Source organism: Embiotoca jacksoni, unplaced genomic scaffold (genome assembly GCF_022577435.1).
Source record: "Embiotoca jacksoni isolate LCO1_2020_lvr unplaced genomic scaffold, fEmbJac1.0.p SCAF_12, whole genome shotgun sequence".
In the NCBI taxonomy this organism is placed as follows: Eukaryota; Metazoa; Chordata; class Actinopteri; family Embiotocidae; genus Embiotoca; species Embiotoca jacksoni.
The window spans coordinates 46,550-66,779 of NW_027185252.1; the positions used below are offsets into that span (position 1 = coordinate 46,550).

The 20,230-nt window shown below is 35.2% G+C and overlaps 1 protein-coding gene across 3 annotated transcripts in view; it reads right to left on the reverse strand.

Moving 5' to 3' along the window:
• Nucleotides 1–9,596: 9,596 nt before the first annotated feature.
• The window catches only part of epas1b (endothelial PAS domain protein 1b), a 40,597-nt gene continuing 29,963 nt past the window's right edge, over nt 9,597–20,230 (reverse strand). Inside the window, exons 8-16 of one of the 3 annotated variants that reach the window (XM_069144135.1) lie at nt 19,645–19,792; nt 19,317–19,525; nt 18,726–18,973; nt 18,494–18,604; nt 17,438–17,988; nt 17,094–17,190; nt 16,852–16,939; nt 16,671–16,754; nt 9,597–15,919 (exon numbers count right to left, since the gene is read on the reverse strand). In XM_069144135.1, coding sequence (XP_069000236.1) covers nt 15,768–15,919; nt 16,671–16,754; nt 16,852–16,939; nt 17,094–17,190; nt 17,438–17,988; nt 18,494–18,604; nt 18,726–18,973; nt 19,317–19,525; nt 19,645–19,792 — 1,688 coding nt within the window. In that variant the 3' untranslated portion in view covers nt 9,597–15,767. Of the gene's footprint in view, nt 15,920–16,592; nt 16,755–16,851; nt 16,940–17,093; nt 17,191–17,437; nt 17,989–18,493; nt 18,605–18,725; nt 18,974–19,316; nt 19,526–19,644; nt 19,793–20,230 lie in introns of all 3 variants that reach the window. The other 2 variants (XM_069144134.1, XM_069144137.1) reach the window with 2 other exon arrangements.

The following is a 20,230-nucleotide window of genomic DNA, read 5'->3' on the forward strand; positions in this document are numbered from 1 at the left end:
CATGTCGTCTAAAATATGACAAAAAAGTCACACTATAACATGTCGTCCAAATTACAATAAAAAAGTCACGCTATAACATGTCGTCCAAATTACAATAAAAAAGTCATACTATAACATGTCGTCCAAATTAGGATAAAAAAGTCACGCTATAACATGTCGTCCAAATTACAATAAAAAAGTCATACTATAACATGTCGTCTAAAATATGATAAAAAAGTCACGCTACAACATGTCGTCCAAATTACAATAAAAAAGTCATACTATAACATGTCGTCTAAAATATGATAAAAAAAAAAGTCATACTATAGCATGTCGTCTAAAATATGATAAAAAAGTCATACTTTAACATGTCGTCTAAAATATGATCAAAAAGTCACACTATAACATGTCGTCCAAATTATGATAAAAAAGTCATACTATAACATGTCGTCTAAAATATGATAAAAAAGTCATACTATAACATGTCGTCTAAAATATGATAAAAAAGTCATACTATAGCACGTCGTCTAAAATATGATAAAAAAGTCATACTATAGCACATCGTCTAAAATATGATAAAAAAGTCATACTATAGCACGTCGTCTAAAATATGATAAAAAAGTCATACTATAGCATGTCGTCTAAAATATGATAAAAAAGTCACGCTACAACATGTCGTCCAAATTACAATAAAAAAGTCATACTATAACATGTCGTCTAAAATATGATAAAAAAAAGTCATACTATAGCATGTCGTCTAAAATATGATAAAAAAGTCATACTATAGCATGTCGTCCAAATTATGATAAAAAAGTCATACTATAACATGTCGTCCAAATTATGATAAAAAAGTCACACTATAGCATGTCGTCCAAATTATGATAAAAAAGTCATACTATAACATGTCGTCCAAATTGTGATAAAAAAGTCATACTATAACATGTCGTCTAAAATATGATAAAAAAGTCACGCTATAACATGTCGTCCAAATTATGATAAAAAAGTCATACTATAACATGTCGTCCAAAATATGATAAAAAAGTCACACTATAGCATGTCGTCCAAATTATGATAAAAAAGTCACACTATAACATGTCGTCCAAATTATGATAAAAAAGTCACACTATAACATGTCGTCCAAATTATGATAAAAAAGTCACACTATAACATGTCGTCCAAATTATGATAAAAAAGTCATACTATAACATGTCGTCCAAATTGTGATAAAAAAGTCATACTATAACATGTCGTCTAAAATATGATAAAAAAGTCACACTATAGCATGTCGTCCAAATTATAATAGAAAAGTCATACTATAACATGTCGTCCAAATTGTGATAAAAAAGTCATACTATAACATGTCGTCTAAAATATGATAAAAAAAAGTCACGCTATAACATGTCGTCCAAATTATGATAAAAAAGTCATACTATAACATGTCGTCTAAAATATGATAAAAAAGTCACGCTACAACATGTCGTCCAAATTACAATAAAAAAGTCATACTATAACATGTCGTCTAAAATATGATAAAAAAAAGTCATACTATAGCATGTCGTCTAAAATATGATAAAAAAGTCATACTTTAACATGTTGTCTAAAATATGATAAAAAAGTCACACTATAACATGTCATCCAAATTATGATAAAAAAAGTCACACTATAACATGTCGTCCAAATTATGATAAAAAAGTCATACTATAACATGTCGTCTAAAATATGATAAAAAAGTCATACTATAACATGTCGTCTAAAATATGATAAAAAAAGTCATACTATAGCACGTCGTCTAAAATATGATAAAAAAGTCATACTATAGCACATCGTCTAAAATATGATAAAAAAGTCATACTATAGCACGTCGTCTAAAATATGATAAAAAAGTCATACTATAGCATGTCGTCTAAAATATGATAAAAAAGTCACGGTACAACATGTCGTCCAAATTACAATAAAAAAGTCATACTATAGCATGTCGTCTAAAATATGATAAAAAAGTCATACTATAGCATGTCGTCCAAATTATGATAAAAAAGTCATACTATAACATGTCGTCCAAATTATGATAAAAAAGTCACACTATAGCATGTCGTCCAAATTATGATAAAAAAGTCATACTATAACATGTCGTCCAAATTGTGATAAAAAAGTCATACTATAGCATGTCGTCTAAAATATGATAAAAAAGTCATACTATAACATGTCGTCTAAAATATGATAAAAAAAGTCACACTATAACATGTCGTCCAAATTGTGATAAAAAAGTCATACTATAGCATGTCGTCTAAAATATGATAAAAAAGTCATACTATAGCATGTCGTCCAAATTGTGATAAAAAAGTCATACTATAACATGTCGTCCAAATTGTGATAAAAAAGTCATACTATAGCATGTCGTCCAAATTGTGATAAAAAAGTCATACTATAGCATGTCGTCTAAAATATGATAAAAAAGTCATACTATAGCATGTCGTCTAAAATATGATAAAAAAGTCATACTATAACATGTCGTCCAAAATATGATAAAAAAGTCACACTATAACATGTCGTCCAAATTATGATAAAAAAGTCATACTATAACATGTCGTCCAAATTGTGATAAAAAAGTCATACTATAACATGTCGTCTAAAATATGATAAAAAAGTCACACTATAGCATGTCGTCCAAATTATAATAGAAAAGTCATACTATAACATGTCGTCCAAATTGTGATAAAAAAGTCATACTATAACATGTCGTCTAAAATATGATAAAAAAAAGTCACGCTATAACATGTCGTCCAAATTATGATAAAAAAGTCATACTATAACATGTCGTCTAAAATATGATAAAAAAGTCACGCTACAACATGTCGTCCAAATTACAATAAAAAAGTCATACTATAGCATGTCGTCTAAAATATGATAAAAAAAAGTCATACTATAGCATGTCGTCTAAAATATGATAAAAAAGTCATACTTTAACATGTCGTCTAAAATATGATAAAAAAGTCACACTATAACATGTCATCCAAATTATGATAAAAAAAAGTCACACTATAACATGTCGTCCAAATTATGATAAAAAAGTCATACTATAACATGTCGTCTAAAATATGATAAAAAAGTCATACTATAACATGTCGTCTAAAATATGATAAAAAAAAGTCATACTATAGCATGTCGTCTAAAATATGATAAAAAAGTCATACTTTAACATGTCGTCTAAAATATGATAAAAAAAAGTCATACTATAGCATGTCGTCTAAAATATGATAAAAAAGTCATACTTTAACATGTCGTCTAAAATATGATAAAAAAGTCACACTATAACATGTCATCCAAATTATGATAAAAAAAGTCACACTATAACATGTCGTCCAAATTATGATAAAAAAGTCATACTATAACATGTCGTCTAAAATATGATAAAAAAGTCATACTATAACATGTCGTCTAAAATATGATAAAAAAAGTCATACTATAGCACGTCGTCTAAAATATGATAAAAAAGTCATACTATAGCACATCGTCTAAAATATGATAAAAAAGTCATACTATAGCACGTCGTCTAAAATATGATAAAAAAGTCATACTATAGCATGTCGTCTAAAATATGATAAAAAAGTCACGGTACAACATGTCGTCCAAATTACAATAAAAAAGTCATACTATAACATGTCGTCTAAAATATGATAAAAAAAAGTCATACTATAGCATGTCGTCTAAAATATGATAAAAAAGTCACACTATAACATGTCGTCTAAAATATGATAAAAAAGTCACACTATAGCATGTCGTCCAAATTATGATAAAAAAGTCATACTATAACATGTCGTCCAAATTGTGATAAAAAAGTCATACTATAGCATGTCGTCCAAATTATGATAAAAAAGTCATACTATAACATGTCGTCCAAATTATGATAAAAAAGTCACACTATAGCATGTCGTCCAAATTATGATAAAAAAGTCATACTATAACATGTCGTCCAAATTGTGATAAAAAAGTCATACTATAGCATGTCGTCTAAAATATGATAAAAAAGTCATACTATAACATGTCGTCTAAAATATGATAAAAAAGTCATACTATAACATGTCGTCTAAAATATGATAAAAAAGTCACACTATAGCACGTCGTCTAAAATATGATAAAAAAGTCATACTTTAACATGTCGTCTAAAATATGATAAAAAAGTCATACTATAGCATGTCGTCTAAAATATGATAAAAAAGTCATACTATAACATGTCGTCTAAAATATGATAAAAAAGTCATACTATAACATGTCGTCTAAAATATGATAAAAAAGTCATACTTTAACATGTCGTCTAAAATATGATAAAAAAGTCATACTATAGCATGTCGTCTAAAATATGATAAAAAAGTCATACTTTAACATGTCGTCTAAAATATGATAAAAAAGTCACACTATAACATGTCGTCTAAAATATGATAAAAAAGTCATACTATAACATGTCGTCTAAAATATGATAAAAAAGTCATACTTTAACATGTCGTCTAAAATATGATAAAAAAGTCATACTTTAACATGTCGTCTAAAATATGATAAAAAAGTCATACTATAGCATGTCGTCTAAAATATGATAAAAAAGTCACACTATAGCACGTCGTCTAAAATATGATAAAAAAAAGTCATACTATAGCATGTCGTCCAAATTATGATAAAAAAGTCATACTATAACATGTCGTCTAAAATATGATAAAAAAAAGTCATACTATAGCATGTCGTCTAAAATATGATAAAAAAAGTCACACTATAACATGTCGTCTAAAATATGATAAAAAAGTCACACTATAACATGTCGTCTAAAATATGATAAAAAAGTCACACTATAACATGTCGTCTAAAATATGATAAAAAAGTCACACTATAACATGTCTAAAATATGATAAAAAAGTCATACTATAACATGTCGTCTAAAATATGATAAAAAAGTCACACTATAGCACGTCGTCTAAAATATGATAAAAAAGTCATACTTTAACATGTCGTCTAAAATATGATAAAAAAGTCATACTATAGCATGTCGTCTAAAATATGATAAAAAAGTCATACTATAACATGTCGTCTAAAATATGATAAAAAAGTCATACTATAACATGTCGTCTAAAATATGATAAAAAAGTCATACTTTAACATGTCGTCTAAAATATGATAAAAAAGTCATACTATAGCATGTCGTCTAAAATATGATAAAAAAGTCATACTATAGCATGTCGTCTAAAATATGATAAAAAAGTCACACTATAGCACGTCGTCTAAAATATGATAAAAAAAAGTCATACTATAGCATGTCGTCCAAATTATGATAAAAAAGTCATACTATAGCATGTCGTCTAAAATATGATAAAAAAAGTCATACTTTAACATGTCGTCTAAAATATGATAAAAAAGTCATACTATAGCACGTCGTCTAAAATATGATAAAAAAGTCACACTATAACACGTCGTCTAAATTATGATAAAAAAGTCATACTATAGCATGTCGTCTAAAATATGATAAAAAAGTCACACTATAACACGTCGTCTAAAATATGATAAAAAAGTCATACTATAGCATGTCGTCTAAAATATGATAAAAAAGTCACACTATAACATGTCGTCTAAAATATGATAAAAAAGTCACACTATAGCATGTCGTCTAAAATATGATAAAAAAGTCATACTATAGCATGTCGTCCAAATTATGATAAAAAAGTCATACTATAACATGTCGTCTAAAATATGATAAAAAAGTCATACTTTAACATGTCGTCTAAAATATGATAAAAAAGTCATACTATAGCATGTCGTCTAAAATATGATAAAAAAGTCATACTATAACATGTCGTCTAAAATATGATAAAAAAGTCATACTATAGCATGTCGTCTAAAATATGATAAAAAAGTCATACTATAACATGTCGTCTAAAATATGATAAAAAAGTCATACTATAGCACGTCGTCTAAAATATGATAAAAAAGTCACACTATAACATGTCGTCTAAATTATGATAAAAAAGTCATACTATAGCATGTCGTCTAAAATATGATAAAAAAGTCACAGTATAACATGTCGTCCAAATTATGATAAAAAAGTCATACTATAGCATGTCGTCCAAATTATGATAAAAAAGTCATACTATAACATGTCGTCTAAAATGTGATAAAAAAGTCACGCTATAACATGTCGTCCAAATTATGATAAAAAAGTCATTCTATAGCATGTCGTCTAAAATATGATAAAAAAAGTCACGCTATAACATGTCGTCCAAATTATGATAAAAAAGTCATACTATAACATGTCGTCTAAAATATGATAAAAAAGTCATACTATAGCATGTCGTCCAAATTATGATAAAAAAGTCATACTATAACATGTCGTCCAAATTATGATAAAAAAAGTCATACTATAACATGTCGTCTAAAATATGATAAAAAAGTCATACTATAGCATGTCGTCCAAATTGTGATAAAAAAGTCATACTATAACATGTCGTCCAAATTATGATAAAAAAGTCATACTATAACATGTCGTCTAAAATATGATAAAAAAGTCACGCTATAACATGTCGTCCAAATTACAATAAAAAAGTCATACTATAACATGTCGTCCAAATTATGATAAAAAAGTCATACTATAGCATGTCGTCTAAAATATGATAAAAAAGTCACGCTATAACATGTCGTCCAAATTATGATAAAAAAGTCATACTATAACATGTCGTCTAAAATATGACAAAAAAGTCACACTATAACATGTCGTCCAAATTACAATAAAAAAGTCACGCTATAACATGTCGTCCAAATTACAATAAAAAAGTCATACTATAACATGTCGTCCAAATTATGATAAAAAAGTCATACTATAACATGTCGTCTAAAATATGATAAAAAAGTCACACTATAACATGTCGTCCAAATTACAATAAAAAAGTCACGCTATAACATGTCGTCCAAATTACAATAAAAAAGTCACACTATAACATGTCGTCTAAAATATGATAAAAAAGTCACACTATAACATGTCGTCTAAAATATGATAAAAAAGTCATACTATAACATGTCGTCTAAAATATGATAAAAAAGTCACACTATAGCACGTCGTCTAAAATATGATAAAAAAGTCATACTTTAACATGTCGTCTAAAATATGATAAAAAAGTCATACTATAGCATGTCGTCTAAAATATGATAAAAAAGTCATACTATAACATGTCGTCTAAAATATGATAAAAAAGTCATACTATAACATGTCGTCTAAAATATGATAAAAAAGTCATACTTTAACATGTCGTCTAAAATATGATAAAAAAGTCATACTATAGCATGTCGTCTAAAATATGATAAAAAAGTCATACTATAGCATGTCGTCTAAAATATGATAAAAAAGTCACACTATAGCACGTCGTCTAAAATATGATAAAAAAAAGTCATACTATAGCATGTCGTCCAAATTATGATAAAAAAGTCACACTATAGCATGTCGTCCAAATTATGATAAAAACGTCATACTATAGCATGTCGTCTAAAATATGATAAAAAAAGTCATACTATAGCACGTCGTCTAAAATATGATAAAAAAGTCACACTATAACACGTCGTCTAAATTATGATAAAAAAGTCACACTATAGCATGTCGTCTAAAATATGATAAAAAAGTCACACTATAACACGTCGTCTAAAATATGATAAAAAAGTCATACTATAGCATGTCGTCTAAAATATGATAAAAAAGTCACACTATAGCATGTCGTCTAAAATATGATAAAAAAGTCATACTATAGCATGTCGTCCAAATTATGATAAAAAAGTCATACTATAACATGTCGTCTAAAATATGATAAAAAAGTCACACTATAACACGTCGTCTAAAATATGATAAAAAAGTCATACTATAGCATGTCGTCTAAAATATGATAAAAAAGTCACACTATAGCATGTCGTCTAAAATATGATAAAAAAGTCATACTATAGCATGTCGTCCAAATTATGATAAAAAAGTCATACTATAGCATGTCGTCTAAAATATGATAAAAAAGTCACACTATAACACGTCGTCTAAAATATGATAAAAAAGTCATACTATAGCATGTCGTCTAAAATATGATAAAAAAGTCACACTATAGCATGTCGTCTAAAATATGATAAAAAAGTCATACTATAGCATGTCGTCCAAATTATGATAAAAAAGTCATACTATAACATGTCGTCTAAAATATGATAAAAAAGTCATACTTTAACATGTCGTCTAAAATATGATAAAAAAGTCATACTATAGCATGTCGTCTAAAATATGATAAAAAAGTCATACTATAACATGTCGTCTAAAATATGATAAAAAAGTCATACTATAGCATGTCGTCTAAAATATGATAAAAAAGTCATACTATAACATGTCGTCTAAAATATGATAAAAAAGTCATACTATAGCATGTCGTCCAAATTATGATAAAAAAGTCATACTATAACATGTCGTCTAAAATATGATAAAAAAGTCATACTATAGCATGTCGTCTAAAATATGATAAAAAAGTCACACTATAGCATGTCTTCTAAAATATGATAAAAAAGTCACACTATAACATGTCGTCTAAATTATGATAAAAAAGTCATACTATAACATGTCGTCTAAAATATGATAAAAAAGTCATACTATAGCATGTCGTCTAAAATATGATAAAAAAGTCATACTATAGCATGTCGTCTAAAATATGATAAAAAGTCATACTATAGCATGTCGTACCCCCTGGAAGGGAGAACATTATCAGCTAAGATGAAAATCAACATCCTGGGCAAGAATCAAAACCGGAACCTTCTGACTGGGAGGCAACAATGCTAACCACTGCACCACTGTCCCTTGTTACATAACAAGAACCGAAGTCGTATAAGTCATATAAAATCAGACATGAATGAAATGAAAGCAGCACAGTTGTGCAGTTCCAAGCCAACGTTGTTATCTCACAGTCACAAGGTTGTGGATCTGATCAGGGACCTGGGGAGGTTTGTGTGTGGAGGATTGCATGTTCTTGCTTATAGTGTGACTCTGTCACATTTACAACTAACATGCATGATTACATTGCATGGCATTTGTTTGACATGCATAACTTAGTCATCCATATTAAGGATGAAATAGATTATTACTTATGCAGGAACATGAAAATTCCACAAAGAAAGCCCCAGGCGTGGATCGAACCCAGGACCTTTAGACTGAGAGACGACAACGCTGACAACTGCACCATTGTGCTGGCTTTCAGAAAATGAACGAAAGTCATACTTGTAGAATGTCCTCCCAAATATGAAAGAAAAAGTCATACTGTAGCATGTCGTCCAAATTATGATAAAAAAGTCATACCGTAGCATGTCATCTGAAATATCAAAAATATTTTTAAAAAATTCACAATTTTGACAGATTTGTATCAATAATCTTTTACAGATTGACTGTTTTACTTTTAATAATTTAAATGTTTATTTTCCCATGAGTGAGATGCAAACCGTTTTGTTTTTTTATGGAAAATACTTAAGTGAATTATTTCCTCACTCACAATTAATTCTTAAATGCCGTTAATATTTCAGTCAGACAAAAAACGTCATGTAGAATAAAATTCAATAAACACACTAAGGCAACGAGGGAGGGTAAGATCAGTATGCTTTAATGAGATATCAGTGCAGAAACTTATCGGGTTAAATTCCCCATGTAGTAATAACAATGATAACAATAACATAATAAGATCAATATTAATTTTTACCATATTAAACAAATTCTGAATTAGCAAATATAACTGTAATGTATGACATTGACACACAACAAAATACACGTAGCTGAACATGGATCCCATAAGGAAAATATAAACCCTGTTACACGAGACGAAAGACAAAATGCTGATATTGTCTTTAAAGAGGAAGCGCAAAGAGTGGTTTCACTTCTGAATGATTTGTCACTTTAGTTTTGGGGAGAACCCTTCAAGCAGCACAGTATGTTGAGCACTAGCACTGGTGATAAGCCTTCTAGACTTAAAATACAGAGTTGAAGCCCCGCCCATTTTGGGGGGAGGGGTTAGCTTCTCCCCACCCATTTTTGGGGGTTAGCATCGGTTTCACTAGCGTTAACTTACATTTCCTGAATAGCTGATACCTGCTGACATTAAAATTTTCACATTTCTTATCGCAAAGATAAAACAATACGAGCACTGAAAAACTATACTTCTTAAGAAGCTTTGAGACTCAATAACGGTGTAGTTCCTGAATGCCAGCAAAATTGGTCTTGGGTAAATTTATTGGATCGAATGATTTACATTTTCCAACAATTTAACATTTTTCTGGCTGAAACTAGTGAAGTAGAAGCTATCTTAAAACAGAGGCGGGGCTTCTTTTCTGTCTAGATTTTTTAGTTTAAAAACGACTTACACCGAGCCAACTCTGTCCACATACATTATCGCAATTTATTTCTTATCTCTTGAGATGCTAAAAAAGCCTTGTAAGGTGCTGTTTTTCTTCCATTGAATATTCAGTCCTCAATAATCTTTGGTCTCTAAAAATTAACTTTGCACGAGGACTTTTTTTCAAAACTTGAAATTCGGGGTGAAAACCATTATAAAGATTTAAAAACATGCTTTTAACATGCTGTAAGGTGCTTCTCGTTTCCACAACTCTAAGGTCTTTAAATACTGTACACGATACCACAAATAAGAATTTCTTCCTTGACAGGCTTTTACTTTGAAATATGAAGAATCTGCACTTTGACCAAGAATAAAAACGCCCTCCTGTGTAAAGTTTAAAGAGAATTGAAGTGATTTTTGAGGAAGGGAAGTGAGTGGGAGGAGAAACAATGTAGAGTGGACAAGTGCAGAAATGTGCATCAGTGGGCAGGCGGAGCAGGAAGTTATCTCTTTTCATGCATCACTCAACTTAATATCTTTTCGTTATTACGTACTTCAGAGCTGTTCTCCCACTCAGGAAAATGCTCATCCCCAATCCCAAAATATATTTATATTTTAAAGCTATACTTGTTTAAAACAAATGGAGCACACTCTTTTTATGTCTCATATGTGGGAGTGTTGCTCTGGGTTTAATTTTATTTGGCTTGTCTCAATGTAAACAAAGGAAAATTGGAAATTGAATATATTTAATTCAACTGAAGTTAACAATCTATTGGAGATTTAGGCAACTGAACTCAGAATTTTAAGTTTGGGCTTAAAAAGGAAAAATATATCTAAATACTTGAAATTAATGAGACAAATTTCACATTTGAAGAGTAGAAAGGAATGACAGTTGGATTTCCTGCATTCCCCAAATAACTCTTTTACTCTGTGATGGACGACAAATTAAACTTCAAAGTTATCAGGACTTTACTTTTACAGAAGAGCTTGAATTGTCGGCACAACTTCAATAAATACTTTAAGCTTTTATAATGTAAATTAAGGCCTTAACAACTTAAGATTTATTTTAATGCTCAGGATATGAAGCTGATCATGTACTGGGGCCTCAAACTGAGAAAGGAAGTAGTTCCTGTTTGGTTTTATAGATTTGATTATATTCAGCTTGTAACCTTCACGTAAGCCACCTTTAGTTTCATCCATATCGCTGCATTCGCGTCACATACCCGTTTAACTATGTGCAGCATGTTGAGACGCTATTTATCAAAATAAAAGAGCCTCAGCTTTAAATCTCTTTCTCAGCTACTCCTAAAAAAACCCCGAGCAGCTTCATCAGCAAACAGACTGTCAGGTCATTTGATGAGCTGGGGAATCCATTTCCTTCGAAAACCTTTCACAAAAAAGTTTGACTCCTCATCACCAGAAAGATCTACGAATTGTTCTACATGAAGCTAAGAGGCTTCTATGGCGTGGTCCAGCACTGCTGATGTAGTAGGATCTAAACTATGGGACGCTATGAGGGAGGAGTTAACTAGAAAGCATGAGGGGTTATTATCAAAAAAACATCCCAACTTTGAAAATGCTTTCCAATTATTACAAAAAGATACTCGACAATATTTGGTCCTGCTAGCTAGCCGTTAACATCGGAGGACATGACAACTCAAATTTAACCAAACAAATAAAATAAAGCTGCAAACTAAAGGGAGGATTTGGACTAGTCTGAAGGAAAACAGGATTTGAACACATTTAACTTTAAGATAAGACGCTACTTCAAGTTAAGATCTCATTCAATAATAACCCCCAGAGTGGAAGGACGCCATCTACAGGTCGGAGGGAACAAACTGTGCACTTGAAGGGTGAAGTCGTAATAAGGCACATTATATCGATCAAAATGAACTTTAAAGAAAACTTCAGCACAACATCAAAATACAGTGTTAGTGGATTCAAGAGATGCAATACACGTCTGAAAAATGACACATACATGATCTATGAAGCACCATTGCTTGTTATATATGCAACTGGAAAACTATGGGAATTAATTGTGGCAACTTCACCTTCTTATATTTTAAAATGCTACATATCTGAAAAGTGAAACTTAGAAAACTGATATTTACCTTTTTTTTTTTTTTTAATCTGAACTTTTTTTTTTTTTTTTTTTTTTCAGGTTACTTTTTAAAGTGAGAACAACAACAGTACTGGCCAGCCAACAGATTCAATAGACATTTTAAGAGATAAAACTCTAGACAGAAAAAAATAAAAATAATAATAATAATAAAATGCCACCACAACACAGAAAGAGCACAAAAAGGAAACAGCACTGCAAGGGCTCCGATCTTAATGCATCTACACGGGTAGATAAGGACAAAGTACCAGGACACATAAACACTAAAAACACTATCTTGAACATTAGTTCTGTTTTTTTTGTTTGTTTTCTTTTTAAATACATAACGTAGATGTGTACAAAGATCTATAATCCATTTTTTTTTTTTTTTTTTTTTTTTTTTAAAGTGGTCACCACACAAAGACAATTACCTCGAAAAAAAAAAAAAAAACAAGAGTGTAAGAAAAGTATAGTTTGAGAGCGGAGAAAAAAAAAATTCACTGAAGACATACTGACAGTGATGTTACTGTTTCTAGACTGTTTAGTGTATCATATATAGGACGAGTAATAATACTCAAAGCATCCTGGCAGCCACTCTTTGTTTTGTAAGTTAGAAGAAAAACTGGCCTTGTCCTAATCATAAAGAATAATACGTAAACTCCACTTTCAAGTCACTTCACAGGCTGCTATGCTTGCTGCTGCTATGTACATACTGGGTATACTCTGCAGGAATACGAGAGTATGCATTTTGTCTTCTGACCTTTCTCCGCCTGCTGTGCAGTGGTGTGTACAGAGGCTCGAGGAAGTGACCTCTATTGTCTTTTTTTTCTTTTTTTTTTTAATTAGTTTGCCACCTAAAAACACCAAACAGGCGACTGGAGCGACCTCGTTTCTTTTTGGCTTTACAGGGAATCAAAACACCATTTAACTGCCCGTCTATACGGCTGCTTTTAAATCCCTCCTTCTGATCACATATGTCATAACAGGCATTTTTCACTACAGTCCAACTTTTATAGACAAAACAGCCAAAGAAAATACTTAATTAACTTGAAAGTCAAAGTATTCGTTAGTGGCAGTCTGATAGCGTTACGATGCATTTTAAATAAACCATTAAATTCAATCAGATTATATAATTCAGACTTTTTCAAATCTGGTTGCAATTATCATGCAAGATAACATCACATTGGAAAAAAAATTTGTACTCTAACTGATTACACAGCAAAAAGTCAGCAAAACAAGCAAACATTTATGTAATCTGGAGCAGAAATTTAACCTAAAAAATGAAGCTCTTTGACTTCTGTATGTATGTAATACCTGTAATACACGTGTGCAGAAGGTCGAGACCTAAAACCAAAAAAGTTATTTTCATCTTACTCACGCTGACCCCGACCGAGTCTGTGCACACCACTGCTTTTATTTATAGCTTTCTGTACAGCGTGAAGTTCAAGCTCCTAACATATGAACTCTTACAGTGTGTGCAAGTCACATTCCTTTTTGCAAGCTAGTAATTCGGTGAAAAAAAACAAAAACACAAAAAAAAACCGGCGAGCTTTGTTACTGACTATAAGCTTTAACTCCATGAAATAATTGCACAATAAGAAAAAAAAACCCTGTTGTCACACGAGCTACTTACCTGACTGAGAGACACCAGAGTGAGAAGAAAAAATAACAAAACGTATTCAACACACTGTCGAGTACATGTATTGCAGTATATGTTTTATTATCTGGTAGGTTGAGTAAGAACTTAAAATAAATGAGAAAGAAGTATTGATATGGTAAGGTGTCCTGTCGATTTAGATGAATTAAAGTGTGTGTGGGGGGGGAAATGGATCAAATCTAAAATGTCTCAGTTTAGTAACAGAAGTATAGACTTATTACAATATAGTAAAATAACAAAATAAAGGCATATGTCGTTAAAATTGACCCGAACAGATCCAATGCTGCTGTGAACCGGAAGGCACTGTTTAAACAGAGCGCAGGGATGGAGGCTGGTAGCCTTTTATTTTGAAAAGACCTGAAGCGCAGGGCTGGGTATCATCACACCGACGCCGAGTCGGTTCTTCTTACCCGAACTAAACAAAACAAAACTAAATACGAGACAAAGATCTCATCGTCAGCAGACTTTCTATTTACAGCGAAGTGTTTTATTATATAATTAAAATAGAGCTATTCTAAATACTGTTTTTACTTGAGTTGAATAGCATCTTTTTAGTCATCTCATATCAGAATGTATCACAAGAAGCGTTACAAGATGATGATAAGGATGGGAAAAAAATTATTGTGTAAATTTTTGTCATATGAATTAATAGTTTTATCTCAAAATTTCAACTATTTGAAGTAATCACAGGCAAAACAAAAAAGGAAATTAATGCTACTAATTAATCATATTGGCAACATTCAGCCACACTATAAAGTGCTCCAGTCCAGCATATTGCACCACAGTGATTAAAAAAAAGTAATCTTTGGGAATCGATTATTCATTTATTTTTAAAATGACTAGAGTTCAGAAGCTGCTCGTGATACCCAGCTCCTGCTTGAGGTTTTAACTGGAACTACATGGATGTGTCTACGAGCTGCTGGTTCGAATATACAAAGTAAAAAGAGCACCGTGTCTCTGTTAATATGTAGGTAGTATCATATCTTCTCTGAGCTACGTGGATTGGCTGACACAGAGGAGGCGGGGCTGAGATTTGAGCTGCATAGACTCCGTATCTGGCAGTCGGCGGGTGTACGGCTGCAGATGTTTGGGCAGGTTGTATGTTTAAATCCCTCGTCATTAAACACCAGGGGTCAGAGGTCAGCCCCGTGTGTCTGAGCGTTTACACCAAACCTGGTGAAAGCAGTGAAAATCCCAGTGTGAAGACTCTTTAATACCAGACACATCTGTTAAATGTCCTGCACCTTTTCTTTTTTTTCTTTTTTCTTTTTTTACCCACTGACCCGTGTTACTCTCATACATGTGGGTCATATAGGCGGTCGGCTCTCTGCAGGGCGACTCTGGGGGTCAAAGAGTGTGAGTGGGTGGACCCTGATATCTGGGCTTGTTTCGTTGGTCTGAGTAGAGAGGTAACGGCGGGGAGCAGAGTGGGGGGGGGTCGGGGGTCGGGGGGGCAGGATGTGGTCATGAATACCGCTTCTCGATTGGTAGCTCAGCTCTCAGGGATCTCGGAGGGCCCGGAGGTAAAGAAGGACTTTAGTCTCGGGCTACTGGGAGAAAAGTCCAGATCTACGTTGGGGTGTGTGTGTGTGTGTGTGTGTGTGTGTGTGTGTGTGTGTGTGTGTGTGTGTGTGTGGGAGGAGGGGGGTGTTGGTTTGGATCCGGGGCTCTAGGTGGCCTGGTCCAGGGCTCTCAGCAGGTCACAGCCCTGGAGGAGGTGCAGGTTGCCCTGCAGCGGCACGTTGACCTCGCAGTCGTAACGGGTCAACTCCGGCAAACAGGAGGGCTCGAACGACGGGCCGAGCAGACGGCTGGCTATCCCTGGAGAAGGACAAGAAACGAAACGGTCAAAAGATACGACCTGTCAGTCTACGTGAAATAGCTTCAAATGAAAACAGAAAACAAGCTTGAAATCTTACTGCACAGGCCGATTCCTTCACTCATTTTAAGAGAACAGGAATTTAAGGACTTCATTGAAATCCTAAAATAACCTATTTGTGGTTTTGCGATCGCAATAATTAACCAAATTCATGCAATTCTCCACAATATTTACGGGAGCTTGCAAATCTTTTTAAAATTCCTCAAAACATTTCGTCAGCAGAAGCTGTGCTGAAAGTATTAACGGCATGAAGTAAGTCTGTATTTAAACAAAACTAGGAGGTTTTTTTTGTAACTTTTAGCCACAAGTTTAATAAAAGATTAAATAAAAAGTTTAAATTTAAATATTTCTGTGATGTGCAGCATGATTATTATCACAGGAATTGATTACATATCATTGTTTATCAGGTAGTACTTAAACAGAAATCAAATTTAAAATTTTACTGCCCAAAAAAAAAAATCACCTCCGCCATCAAAATTTGTAATAATTTTTTTTTTTTAATCACAAAAAAAACCTTGAAATCCTGGAGAGGCTGAATACTTCAGCCGTTCATACGGCGAGTTTTGAGGCATTTTAAAACGCTGGATGGAGAACATGAACGGGACCAGAGCTCACCCTCCGTCTCGTTAGAAGACAGCATGTTATACTCAGCGTAGCTGCAGCTCTTTTGGGGAAAGGATTTTTCATTTGTACCACTTATCCCGTTTCCTGGATACTGAGACTTCCTGTGTTGTAGCAGGGAGCTGAAACACGACGGCATCATCGTCGTCCCCGTCCCTGAGAGCACAGAGCCAGAGGTTAAAGGTTTCGGCCGATCGGGAGGACGAGGAGACGACGACGGCGCGGCGGACGCTTTCCTCTCAGGTTTACTGACCTGCCAGAGATCCAGCGCTGAGGGAACGGTCCATGCAGGCGTCGCCTCGCATCTTCTTCCACAGCATTTCTGACCGCTTACTTTCCCCCTGAAAGACGGTCACGCGGTCACTTCATGAACCAGCTGATCAGAGCTGCAACGTGCACGTTATCGCGCCGCACTTCGTTCGTATCCGACGAGTTCAGTCTCTGAACTTAATATATTCATATTTTTTCCCGACAACGTTATCAGTAAAAACTCACCACAACCATCTGGTTGAAGGAGCGCTTGATGCTGTTGGCCACCGCCACTCTGGCTGGACTCATGTCTCTGTAAGCTTGTACAAAATTGTCAATGGACCTGCACACACACACACACACACACACACACACACACACACACACACACACACACACACACACACACACACAATATTCGTCAAAATAGATAGAAAATTATATTTATGAACAGAATCCATCATTTGTACTTACTGAATAAAAATGATATGTTTCGATATTTGTATTCCTCCTCTCAAGGTTTTCTGTCTCTTTTAAACATGATTATGTATTTAAAGGTAAATAAAGTTTTTGTTTGTGCGCTCCATCACCTCTGTTTCTGCATGACGTGCTGCTGGCAGGACGGACGCTCCTCTCCTGACAACGGGTCCCTCGGGTAGGCCTTGTTGGCCCGTTGCTGCTGTTGTTGTTGTTGTTGTCGTTGTTGTTGGTAGGTTAACAGCGGGTCCGGTGGCCACTGCAGGTTCTGCCTGCCACCCATGGAGGACAGAGGGGTGCTGGCCGGGGCCGGGTACACGGGGCACTGCAGGTGGCCCATCATGTACGACCTGGCTCGGGGGTCCACGGCGCCCCGGCCGGAGCATCTCTCGTCCCCGGCGGCCCAGGAGGCCGACGGCTGCGGCTGGTAGCGGCCCTGCGGCTGCGGGGGCGAAGACAGCGGCTGGAAGAGGCTGACGAGGCTGCCGAAGCCCTGCGGGGGGGCCTGGTGGGTTTGCGGCAGGCCGCCGTTGCCCCCCATGGAGCCCGCCGGCGCCGTCTCCCGGGGCTTCGACTCGGGAATGATGGGATTGAGCTGGAAGTCCTCTCCGTCCATCGGGATGTAAGGAGCCAGCGTCTCCAGGTCGAGGTCACTCAGGTCCCTCTGGACGAGGAAACGTCAAATAGAGCATTTTTATAGGACTAATATGTTCACATCCAAAGTGATTGATGTTAAACAAAAGATAACAAATATGCAGATTTTTAGAGGAAAGTAAATAAACTAACGTTCAAGACAATTTGATTCTGTGTCTGAGGTCAGTCTGTAAAATATCAGGTTTAAATACTTTTATTTTCAGCATCATAACGCCGTAAGAGTCTAAACTCTTCAGCACTTTAAAATGCACTCTGCTTTATTCTATATTCTAACTCTTTTTCTATCATATTAATTTGATCAGTTCTTATGCATTTTATTTTTTGCCTACTTTTATTTAATTTGCATAATCATAGTTTTTATAAGTTGGGAGAAATATTCATAAAATGTGACTTAAAACTGGAAGAATTCCTGCCAGATTAACGACCAAAAGGCCTTTAAGAGATCGTTACAGTAACACGATGCAGCTTAGAAACGTACTTCAACATTGAACCAGAAGAAGACTCGTCTCACACACCTCGTTGTTTTCAGAACCGTCTTCCTCCGTGTCCAGAGCGAACAGCTTCTCGGTGAGCTCCACCTTCAGGTCGCTCTCCACAGAGTTGTAGTAGTCCGCGGGGCTGCTGGGCTGCAGGAGGTGGAGGACGAACACGGAGAGGACGAGGGACGACGAGACACAACGTAAGAGAAAAGAAACGACGAGTTCTGACAAAGAAATCGGTCTCTTGAGTCGCGGGCCTTTTTCTCACCGTGGAGCAGCTGCTGAGGCTCGGGGTGGAGCTGCCCGGCGGAGGCTTCTGCTGCACGGTGAAGGCACCGGCCAGGTTCGCCATGTCGCCTGGACCCACGGGCTCAGCAGCAGCAGGAGGAAGAGGAGGAAGAGGAGGAAGAGGAGGAGACTTGTGGCTCTCGCTGGCCCAGGACGGAGGTCCCGGAGGGGGCATGGCTGCCTGGGCGTAAGGAGCCGGCTGCTGGGGCTCCTCGAAGGGAGAGCGACCTGCGGGACGTTTAGACGAATATTAGACGCAAATTTAGACAAACAATAAAAGTGTGACGAAGAAAACTACAGACAGTAACAGCTGATAGTAATAAAAGTAGCTCATATTTAAAGTGTTTTTATTCTTTCAGGGATCTAATTTTGTATCATCACGTGACTGTAAAGATATTTAAAGACATGCCAGCCCAGGTGCATGTTAACCTGCAGGTAACCGTAGCAACAACACTGATGCTTCACGTACGAGTGTCAGCGTACGAGTTAACTGCACGACATTTTTTATTTATTTATTTTTTTAAAGTGGGATTATCGTGGATGTTTTTCTAACGCGGCGAGCGACGCTGACCGAAGTCGAGGGAGACGATCGTGTCTCCGGCCGTCGGCGCCAGCTGAGTCAGGTCCTCCGGCTCCTCCTTCAGCTCGCCGTAGAGGGCGTCTCCCGGCTCTCCGGTCGCGCCCGCGCCTCCCGCGGCGAAGAAGCTGCTCATGTGTCGCGGCTTGAAGAGAGACTCGGTCTGCTCCAGCGAGAGAATCATCGACTTCTCCTCGATGTCGCTGCGAGACGGACGGGAGAAGAAAAAACAAAAAAAAACACGACTCTATAAACACTTTTCACGCCGATTTGAAGTCGTTTTATTTTCCAGAAGCTTCTTCACCGGGACGCCGATTCTCACCTCAGGACGTAGTTGACGCACACGATGCACTGAGGCTGAGAGTTGCGGCTGTTGTAGATCACCGTTCCCTGAGTCTCCACCCAGACGTAGCCGCCGTTCTTCGCCAGCATGCGGTACTGACTGCTCACGGCCTGACCTTTGGTGCACACTGCAGGGACACCAACACCACCAACTTTAGAGCTTATTGATCTTAATATTCACACGTCTCTTCGACCTCTGGAGAGAAAACCCCGTATCTCCAGCTGAAGAACACTCAGCTACGCTCACGTGACTTTTGAATAATGTCAGAAGTTTCCTGCTTCGACACAAACTATGAAGAATTCATGAAAACTGAGAGTAAAAATGCTCTTCAGCCTTTCAACGATGCTTTTTTTTTTTTTTAAATGGTCTGTTGGTCAAACTTGTTGAATTTTTTGTGCTTCATTTTTATGGTTTATTTACGGCTTAAATCCAACATTGTTTAATTATTTGTTAAATATTCAAAACATTAAAGTTCGCAGGACAGATTGAGATGTTTGACTTTGAGCAGCGGAGGAGATGTTCTGGCTTCGCTCCAAAGTTCAGAGCTGGCGTGGGAACGGAGCAG